Source organism: Trachemys scripta, chromosome 8 (genome assembly GCF_013100865.1).
Source record: "Trachemys scripta elegans isolate TJP31775 chromosome 8, CAS_Tse_1.0, whole genome shotgun sequence".
Lineage (NCBI taxonomy): Eukaryota > Metazoa > Chordata > Testudines > Emydidae > Trachemys > Trachemys scripta.
Window position 1 is genome coordinate 266515 of NC_048305.1, and position 10273 is coordinate 276787.

Consider the following 10273-nt stretch of genomic DNA (forward strand, 5'->3'; position numbering starts at 1 on the left):
ATTCTGCCACTGAATAACAGAGTGCCGAGGTTGAAGAGCATAACATTTAGGGGCTGGCGCCCCATGTTGTTCAGCCACTGAGAAGGAAGAGGTCCATAAGACAATCTTGTTATTAAGATGTGGCCCACACTCTGAAAAAGCATGTCTTGGATTTTTTTTTTAAAGAATATTTGTAATGCTGATGGTCATTATGAATTTTCATGTTGATGGGCTGTTAAATTTGAGTTAAACAACCCCACCAGAGCCACAGATTGACTTGGAGAAACTTTTATTATGTACTGCTGTTGCTTACAGCCAGACATCGTTAAGCACTCTTGGCACTAGCCCTTCCAATGCCCTGGACTAAGTATTTATTGTTCAATTTATCTAAGTTAGAGACCTCTCCAACAGCAAAAAGTGAAATAAATTCCTCAATATGGCCAGCTCAGCAAAAATACATTTGGAATTTCTAGGTCAAGCAGTTTGAGACAGAAGCTGTTAGTAAGTGAGAAGAGCTCTTAGGGAACCTGCAAATCTCTGAAACACCTTGTCCATTTTCCCTCAAACTTCACAGAAAAACTATCCTTGAGAAAGACCCTGCAAACAAGTTTTCAGGAAAAATGGTTAAACTTTAGCAAGGTCAGAGGACAGTGGAAAAAAAGTTAGCTTTATAACGGAAAGGGAGTTTAAACTGTAACTATGTATAAGTTAGTGTGTGTGCGACCAGGCTTCATTCTTGTGTCACCACAAGCCCGGGCAAGAGAAACCAAACTCCAAAACAGAGATTGATGGAACCTTTTCTCAAGAACCGTGTCCGACCAACGACCACAGTAGACAACCCAACCATGACAGCGTCCCTAGTTGTGACAGTTCCTATTATGCTGCTATCCGGGGCTCTGGAATAAATACTCATGCCAGATTTGGTGATGAAGGAAAACAGGATGAGAGCTGCAACACCTACAGAGCTCTTGAGCAGGCTGATCCCAAGGGCTACGATTTCACAGAAGTTCCTACCCCCCAGACTGCTAGCAGGCAGGGAAGCAGGGTGCCCAACAAAACAAAAATCAAACAAATGTTACACAATTACACCACCAGATGCTGCACCATGATAGTAGTAGCTAACCAGGATACTTGGTGAAAATCTTTCCCCATGTTGTGATTCTGAGATTTGGAAAGCTCAATGGTAAAACCTTGCACCAAGATGATGTTAAAATAGGGATGCAAGCATTAACGCAATATTGTATAAAACCTGTATAAAATTAATTGGGATGAGCTGAGAGCAGCATCACTTAAAGAGGTCTCACATCCTCCTGACCAGGAAAAAAAAAAAGCTGTTAGAATCTCAGCCCTCCACAAACTATGAAGAACAATGACAGATACAGTAATAAAACTATCCTTCCATAAATTGGTCAGAGGGAACAGCCCTGAAACCCTTCCCCTCTTAAAAAGTATTCCCAGCAAAGGCTGGGTTCCTGCTTTTGGGAGATGTGCCTGTAGAGCAGATAATGCACTATAGCAATATTTCCTTAAGAGTTAGTTTACAATTAAAGCAACTTGAAACAGTCAAAGAACATGTATATTAACATATTGGGCCCAGTGCTCACACAGCCCAGAACCTCACTTAAAATCATGTCTTCTGCATTTGCTTTATGTTTATTCTGAAATGCAAATGTCTCACACCTGTTCTAGATGTCCAATGACTGTATTCAAGTGGGAAAATCAGGTCATTCCACTTGTTATTTTTTATCTTCCAGACATGCCTGGAACCTTAAAAAAAAAAACCACCACCACCCACACCACACAATGCATCTACCCCAAAGGGCGCACAATCAAAAACTGACACGAACAGTCAGCATCAAAAAGGGGGAGGAGGACTCAGTAAGACTTGGACACATTAGCAAATAAAAAGGGATGCTAACCATTTAAGTTTCATAGATCCTATGGCCAGAAGTGACCACTGTGATCATCTAGTCTGACTTTCTGCATAGCACAGGCCATAGAACTTCCACAAAATAATTCTTAAAACTCTTCAAAAAACATCCAATCTTGATTTAAATATTGTCAAACCATGACCATTGTTAATTGTTCCAATGGTTAATTACTCTCACTATTCAAAATTTACACTGTATTTCCAGTCTGAATTTGTCTAGGTTCAACTTTCAGCCTTTGGATCGTGTTATATACCTTTCTCTGCTAGACTGAAGAGCCCATTATTAAATAGTTGTTCTCTGGTTAAGTACTTACAGACTGTAATCAAGTCACCCCTTCATCTTTCTTAATCTAAATAGATTGAGCTCCTTGAGTCTATCACTGTAAGACATCTTTTCTAATTCTCTGACCATTCTTGTGGCTCTCCACTGAACCCTCATCAATTTATCAACATCCTTCTCGAATTGTGGGCACCAGATCTGCACACAATATTGCAATAGTGGTTACACCAGTACCAAACACAGAGTTAAAATAACCTCTCTACTCCTATTTGAGATTCCCCTATTTATGCACCCTAGGGTCAACATTAGATGAAAATGAACTCCCAGTATGATGGTGTGAGCAAATGGACTGATTATCCACGATGACCCTCAAATCTTTTTCAGTCTCAGCTTCCCAGAACGGAACCTCCGGAATGCAAGTATGTCCTACATTCTTTGTTCCTAAATGTATACTAGCATCCCTCACACTTTTTATAGGTGATATGACAGAAGAAATTCCCTGCCACCAAAGACTATGGCAAGGGAGGTAGCTTGAACAGGTTCAAGAAGGATGTTCCACAGACAGCTTGGAAGAAGATAAATACTTATGAGAGGAGAGTAAAGGGTTATCAAGCCTGACATCACTGGCAAAGGGGCGGGGGCAAGAAGAAAAATAAAGGGAGAAAAAGTTGGATGTACATAGGTGCTATGATGTAGAGCACTGTGTCCTCAGATTTTGGTTTGATTTTTCACCTTATGGGCTGAGTTTTCACCAAAGGCCTTCCAAAATGTGCTCCCAGTATCTGTGGACAAAAATTGGTCAAATGCAAACATTAGAGATGCTTTTTGGGAGAAGCATGCCTACAAATTCACTCAACTCTGTTAGGGTGAACTTTGTGAACACACAAAAGAAAGTACATAAAGGTATTGTATGGTGTATGAATTCCTCCTGCTGAAAGCAGAATAAGTCTCTGGTATTGCAGAATTAGAAACAATTCTGTTTCCCCAGATTGGGTCTAAAGCTTCCAAATGATGCTGCCTATGTTAATAAACAAACCTGAATACCTTTCTAGCAAAAACATCTATCATGTATTTAACAAGGTTTTATGCACCCAGACACTAGGGGCGCAACCCACAAAGGTATTTAGGCACTTAAGTACCAGTTTTGGCTCCACTGCAGTCCACTAAACTCACACTGAACTTCATAGGCACCTAAACTGACTCAATGCCTAAGATTTCAGGGTAAAAGTTACCTCAATGGCTAAGTTTTGCCTCTGAGCATGCACAATGCCTTACTCTAGACATCTGGACACCTATCTCTCACCTAAGTCCCAGAGCAAATCATGAACCAAAGGAAGACAGGTGTTTGGCTGCCTAACCTGCATACAGAGCCCGATCTGATAGGCAACCTCTAAGCACGCCTAACAGATTGGGTCCCATTCAAAAGCCGCTCAGAGGAAATGATAATGGTGGTAGAAGTTGCTCACCTTAATACTTTCAGCTCAGTCCTTAGAACACTTGCCTAGGTCACCCAGGTTTAATTCCCTCCTTCTATGCCAGAGGGGAAGAAGAGAAACCCTTGTTCAAATCACTTCTTCCCCTCTGGCAGAGGGGGGTAAGAATTGAATTTGGGTCTCCCACATCCCAGGCGTGTACTCTAACCACTGGGGTAAAAGTTATATAGTTGGCATCACCAGCTCCCTCCCCATATGTGGAGAAAGGCAAATGCTTAACTCACTCCTGCAAGAAAAGTATTAAGCGCCTAACCCACTTGACTCCATGTGGCAGGTTCCTTCCCATTCATGGATCAGCAAGAATAGCTAGGTGCCTCCCTGCAACCTGGACTTAAGTATCAGGGGGTAGCCTGGATGCAGGATGCATCCGAAGAAGTGAGGTTTTTACTCACGAAAGCTTATGCCCAAATAAATCTGTTAGTCTTTAAGGTGCCACCAGACTCCTTGTTGTTTTTTAACCTGGACTTAGGCACCTATCTCTGAAGGGTGGGAAAGGCTTAGCGCACACCCTGCTCCGTGGCACCTCCAACTGGCTAGCTTACGTGGCTCCCTGCCTAGCGTGATAGTTTTTATGGATTGTGTTCTTGGACACCTAGCTCTTCCCATAAATTGTACAGGATGCCCAAGAGCCTAACTCAGCTTTGTGGATCGTGGTATTGTTCCTGTGATTTTCTAGGGACCTTGATGCGCAGTATTGCAATGCCTAAATCCATAGACACCCCCCAACCCTAGCAGATAATCAGAAACCTCCCATTTTCATTTCAGAATTAATTTCTCACAAATATTGCAGTTGTAGATTTTACAGGTACCTTATTAGCCAAACTCCTCCAACCCAATAGACACTTCTTTACCCAAATGAGATGACTAAACCATTGGAATCACTCCTATATTCAGCCACCCGATCCCACTGTGGTCAGACTCCTCACACCTAGCGACATATATGTACAGAGTGAGTGGGGAACTTCAATGCCAGAGTCTTAAGTCAATGCAGTGTGGTTACACAATACATTATTTTCAAGTGGCCAGACTGTATTTCAAAGTTAAGATGTTAAGTGACTTTTAAGGCTACATATGATCTTTGGAAAACAGTAGCAGCAATGAAATTCCTTTCAGCTCTGCAGAGCCTCATTGTACAAAACCACAAAGTAAGGCTGATTTAGAAAAAAGGCTGTTTATCTAATCCACACGAAACAGTTTGGGTTAAACCTTCCCAGATATTTCTGCCAGACCCAAATCCTGCAGAACTGAGCTAGCGCCTAACTCCAGTGAAAGTGAAACATAAGCTATAAACAAACTAAGAGAGGCTGATACACGAAACAACCGCAATGGTCCCAGCAACACGGGACGGGGTAGGCGCAACTGCCCCTAACAAGGCGCTGCGTGAAACACCCCAGGCCGTTAACGAGGCAGGAGCACGAAGCTACATGGGTGAGGCGGGGGTCGCTGTAACAGCCTGAGGCACCACCCAGCGCCGCGGGAAGAGCGGCCCCAGCCCACAGGGGGAGGGGGACAAAACGCCCCGACTGTTCCGTTCCTCCCCAGCACCGCACAGGCCCGGGGGGGAGGAGAGGAGACCAGGCCCCGCCGGGATCCCCCTGCCAGGCCGGCGCCGCCCCGCTCGCCTAAGCCCTCCCGTCTAGGCCCCGGGCTTCCCCCGCAGGGTCTCACCGCCAGGTCCTGGGGCACCGCTCCGCTCATGGCCCGCACGGTGCCGCTCCGCCAAGCCCGAGAGGGCAGGGCAGGCCCCGGCTCCAGCCCCACCGCTTCACCCTCGCCGGGACTGGCCGTCAGGAGCAGCAGGAGCCGCTTCCCCACCGGGGAAGCCGCCGCATCCGCCATCCCCGCCGGGTAGGAGCCTCCGGAGCCGCCCCAACGGTCGCCGCCGCCCCGAGACACCGAGCGAGCGGCCGCCCCGCGCTGGGCCTCTGAGTGCGAGCACGGCCCGCCCCGATCCCGGCATACACCGCGCTAGCGCTAGCTCCCCCTTCCCCCTCTGATCCCAGCATGCCCCGCATTAGCCAGATCCGCTCCCGGCATGCACCTCACCAGCCTCACTTCCCTCCAAATCCCGGCGTGCACTGCGGCGTCCTTTCCCTCTGACTGGCCGTCTGAGCCTTGGACCGTTCGGTTTGCGCAGCCTGCCCTGACCCCGGCTGGCCTCGCGCCGCTGCATGGACCCACGGGACAGAGCAGAGCTGGGCAGCGCACGGGGTGGGGAGAGAACTAGATGCATTCCTGGAGGACAGGATGGGGTCCCAGCCTCTGTTTGCCAGCAGTTGGGAATGGGCGACAGGGGATGGATGACTTGATGGATGTCCTGTTCTGTTCATTCCTTCTGGGGCACCTGCCATTGGCCCAGAAGACAGGAGACTGGGGCTAGATGGACCTTTGGCCTGATCCAGTCTGGCCACTCTTATGGAAGCTCCTGCTGAGGCTTGGCTCACACCTCTAAGGGCTGGTCTACACTGGGGGGGATCGATCCAAGATACGCAACTTCAGCTACGTGAATAGTGTAGCTGAAGTCAAAGTATCTAAGATCGAATTACCTGGGGTCCACACGGCATGGGATCGACAGCCGCGGCTCCCCCGTCAACTGCGCTACCGCCGCTCACTCTGGTGGAGTTCTGGAGTCAACGGTGAGCACGTTCGAGGATCGCTATATCGTGTCTTAACAAGACACGATATATCGATCCCGGATAAATCGATTGCTACCCACCAATACGGCAGGTAGTGAAGATGTACCATGAGGGACATGGCTTCAGGTGGCTCCTACTATTCAGAGTTTTCTGTCAGGCAAAGCAGTGAGGGCCGGGAAGTGCAGCCTTCATCCCAAAGTTCTGACAGGCAACCTGGGGCCTGGTCTGTGTTTGGCTGGCACAGAGCTTACACACCCTAAGTGTGCTGGCAAAAGCCTTAGTGTAGACCTAGTTATATCATCAAAAAAGTTGTTCTGGTGGTATTGCATACTTTGTTCTATGAACTACGGTAAGCAAAATAAGTCTTGCTAGTCTAAGGTGCATCTCCACTAGGAACATTTGCTGTATGGTATAGTTTTACTGCCAAACCCTTTCTAGTGTACACAAGGCCTAGGCTACGGCACCGAAACAACTGTGGTTGCATTGATGGGTGATGTCCCCGGGGATATGAAGAGATGAAAAACATTTCTTTATGCTAGTTCCGTCAGCAGCAAACACCGGGAGTTGCCAACTGTTGCAATTTTATCACAAGTCTTGCAGTTTTAGATGTGTTTATTATGATTGCCGATTTCTACCATCCATACTTACAATTTTTGGCCTTAATCAAAATGTTCATTTTCCCCATCACTTCAACAGACTAGAAATTATAGGTTGACGTCAGTAAAGATGGCCACCATTTTTCTCTAATCTTTTTGTTATATGGGAAAGTGAAGCCATCACTACCCATTGCTTCTAATGAAACTGGAGATTGGCTGCCAACTTCCTTGAGAGTTCCATGGTCAAGAAATTGTAAAAATGGGAATGTGGGGTGTATGCAAGGGAACGTACAAGGCAGGAGGGAGATCAAGGCAGCATAAGGGAATGTGGGGGTAGGGGTTGTTAAAGAGATGACAATAAAGGAGATGGAGAGGCACAGGGGAATATTAGAGCGGGTAGGGGGAGAGGTGTGCTGTCTACCGGGCGCAAAGATACGCGATGTGGACCTGCGGTTGAAAAGGATCCTAAAAGGAGCAGGTAAGAACCCCTTGATAATCCTTCATGTAGGAACGAATGACACGGCTAGGTTCTCGTTAGAGAGAATCAAGGGAGATTATGCTAGGCTGGGGAAGACGCTCAAGGAGATAGAGGCTCAGATTATCTTTAGTGGGATTCTGCCCGTTCCGAGGGAAGGGCAGCAAAGGGCTGATAGGATTGTGAGAATAAATAGTTGGCTAAGAGAGTGGTGCTATAAGGAGGGCTTTGGGATGTATGGCCACTGGGAGGCTTTCGGGGACAGGCACCTGTTCTCGCGGGATGGGCTTCACCTGAGTAGGGAAGGAAATAGACTTCTGGGAGGGAGGCTGGCTCATCTTATCAAAAGAGCTTTAAACTAGGAAGTTTGGGGAGAAGGTTGGGAGATGCACAGTTAATCTCCACGCCAGATTCCAGTATGGAAAAGGTGAGTAAAATGAGAGGAGACATAGCCGGGGAGATGAGATTGGACATAGGAAGGACAGGGGGGACGGACGCAAGGAGGCCCGCAACTTATAGTGCTACGAATGGGAGACAGGCTAAACGACATACATTAGGGTGTTTATACACCAATGCCAGAAGCCTAGGTAGTAAAATGGAGGAATTGGAGCTCTTGGTCCAAGAGCTGAAACCAGATATCGTAGGAATAACAGAAACGTGGTGGAATGGCAGTCACGACTGGAACACAGGTATGGAGGGGTATGCGCTGTTTAGGAAAGACAGGAACAAAGGTAAAGGTGGGGGGGTGGCATTGTATGTCAATAGTGAAATAAGCTGTAAAGAAATAATAGTTGATGGATTAGATAACACAGAGTCCGTCTGGGCAATACTCACACTGGGTAATAGGACTACTAGAGCCTCTCCGGGGATAGTGCTCGGAGTGTGCTATAGACCGCCGGGATCGACCCAGGATATGGATAAGGAACTATTTAATGTGTTTAGAGAAGTAATTACTAATAGAAACTGTGTAATTATGGGGGACTTTAACTTCCCAGATATAGATTGGGGCACAAACGCTAGTAGTAATAATAGGGCTCAGATGTTCCTAGATGTGCTTGCTGATCAATTCCTTCATCAAGTGGTAGCTGAACCGACGAGGGGGGAGGCCATTTTAGATTTGATTCTGGTAAGTAGTGAGGACCTCGTTGAGGAAGTGGTAGTGGGGGACAATTTGGGCTCCAGTGATCATGAGCTAATTCGGTTTAAAATACATGGGAGGAGTAACAGAATTAAGTCAAAGACTAGGGTTTATAATTTTAAAAAGGCCAATTTTAACAAATTAAGGGGACTGGTAAGGGAAGTGGATTGGGCAAACGTATTAATGGATCTAAAGGCAGAAGAAGCCTGGGATTACTTCAAGTTAAAGATGCATGAGCTGTCGGAGGCCTGCATTCCAAAAAAGGGAAAAAGATTACAAAGCAGGAGATTTAGACCGAGCTGGATGAGCGACCGACTCAAAGGGGCGATTAGGAAAAAACAGAAAGCGTACAAAGAGTGGAAGAGGGGAGGGATTAGTAAAGAAACTTACCTTAGCGAAGTCAGAGAATGTAGAGATAGAGTGAGAAAGGCCAAAGGCCGTGTAGAGTTGGACCTAGCGAGGGGAATTAAAAGCAATAGTAAGAGGTTTTACAGCCATATAAATAGGAAGAAAGCAAAGAAAGAAGAAGTGGGACCGCTGAAGACTATTGCCGGAGAGGAGATTAAAGACAATCTAGGCATGGCGCAATATCTCAATGAATATTTTGCATCGGTGTTTAATGAGGCCAATGAAGGTATTAGGGATACTAGCACCACTACAGAGGGGCATTCAGGATGGGGGATTACCGTATCCGAGGTAGAAACAAAACTTGAATGCCTTAATGGGGCTAAGTCGGGAGGACCGGACGATCTTCATCCGAGAATATTGAAGGAATTGGCGCGGGAAATAGCAGGCCCATTAGCGATAATATTTAATGAATCTGTAAACTCGGGGGTGGTCCCGTTAGACTGGAGAATAGCTAATGTGGTTCCTATTTTCAAGAAAGGGAAAAAAAGTGATCCGGGTAACTACAGGCCTGTTAGTTTAACATCTGTAGTGTGCAAGGTGTTAGAGAAAATTCTGAAAGAGAAACTAGTTGAGGACCTGGAGGTTAGTGGCAATTGCGATAAATTACAACATGGTTTTACGAAGGGCAGATCGTGCCAAACGAATCTGATCTCCTTCTTTGAGAAAGTAACGGATTTATTAGATAAGGGAAATGCGGTGGACCTAATATACCTGGATTTCAGTAAAGCGTTTGATACTGTACCCCATGAGGAATTATTGGTTAAACTGAAAAACATGGGGATCGATATGAAAATCCAGAGGTGGATAAGGAATTGGTTAATGGGGAGAATGCAGCGGGTCGTATTAAAGGGTGAACTGTCGGGTTGGAGGGAGGTTACTAGTGGAGTGCCTCAAGGTTCGGTTTTGGGACCCATTTTATTTAATCTATTTATAACTGACCTCGGAACCGATTGCAGGAGTGGGCTGATAAAGTTTGCGGATGATACGAAGGTGGGAGGTGTTGTAAATTCGGAGGAGGATAGGGATATCCTGCAGGGAGACTTGAACGAGCTTGTGAATTGGAGTATCAGGAATAGGATGAAATTTAATAGTAAAAAGTGTAAGGTGATGCATTTGGGGATGACTAATAAAAATTTTAGTTACAAGATGGGGACGCATTGGTTAGAAGTAACGGAAGAGGAGAAGGACCTAGGGGTCCTAGTAGACCGCAGGATGACTATGAGTCGACAATGCGACGTGGCGGTGAAAAAAGCCAATGCTGTCTTGGGATGCATTAGGCGAGGTATATCTAGTAGGGATAAGGAGGTCCTGCTTCCGTTGTACAAGGCGCTGGTGAGA

The 10273-nt window shown here is 46.3% G+C and overlaps 1 protein-coding gene across 1 annotated transcript in view; it reads right to left on the reverse strand.

Annotated features, from left to right (window-relative positions):
• Nucleotides 1–5649, reverse strand: part of KDM3B (lysine demethylase 3B) — a 103206-nt gene extending 97557 nt beyond the window's left edge. Inside the window, exon 1 of the mRNA XM_034780458.1 lies at nt 5351–5649. Within this exon, the coding sequence (XP_034636349.1) occupies nt 5351–5521 (171 nt within the window). The 5' untranslated portion in view covers nt 5522–5649. The remainder of the gene's footprint in view (nt 1–5350) is intronic.
• Nucleotides 5650–10273: the final 4624 nt, after the last annotated feature.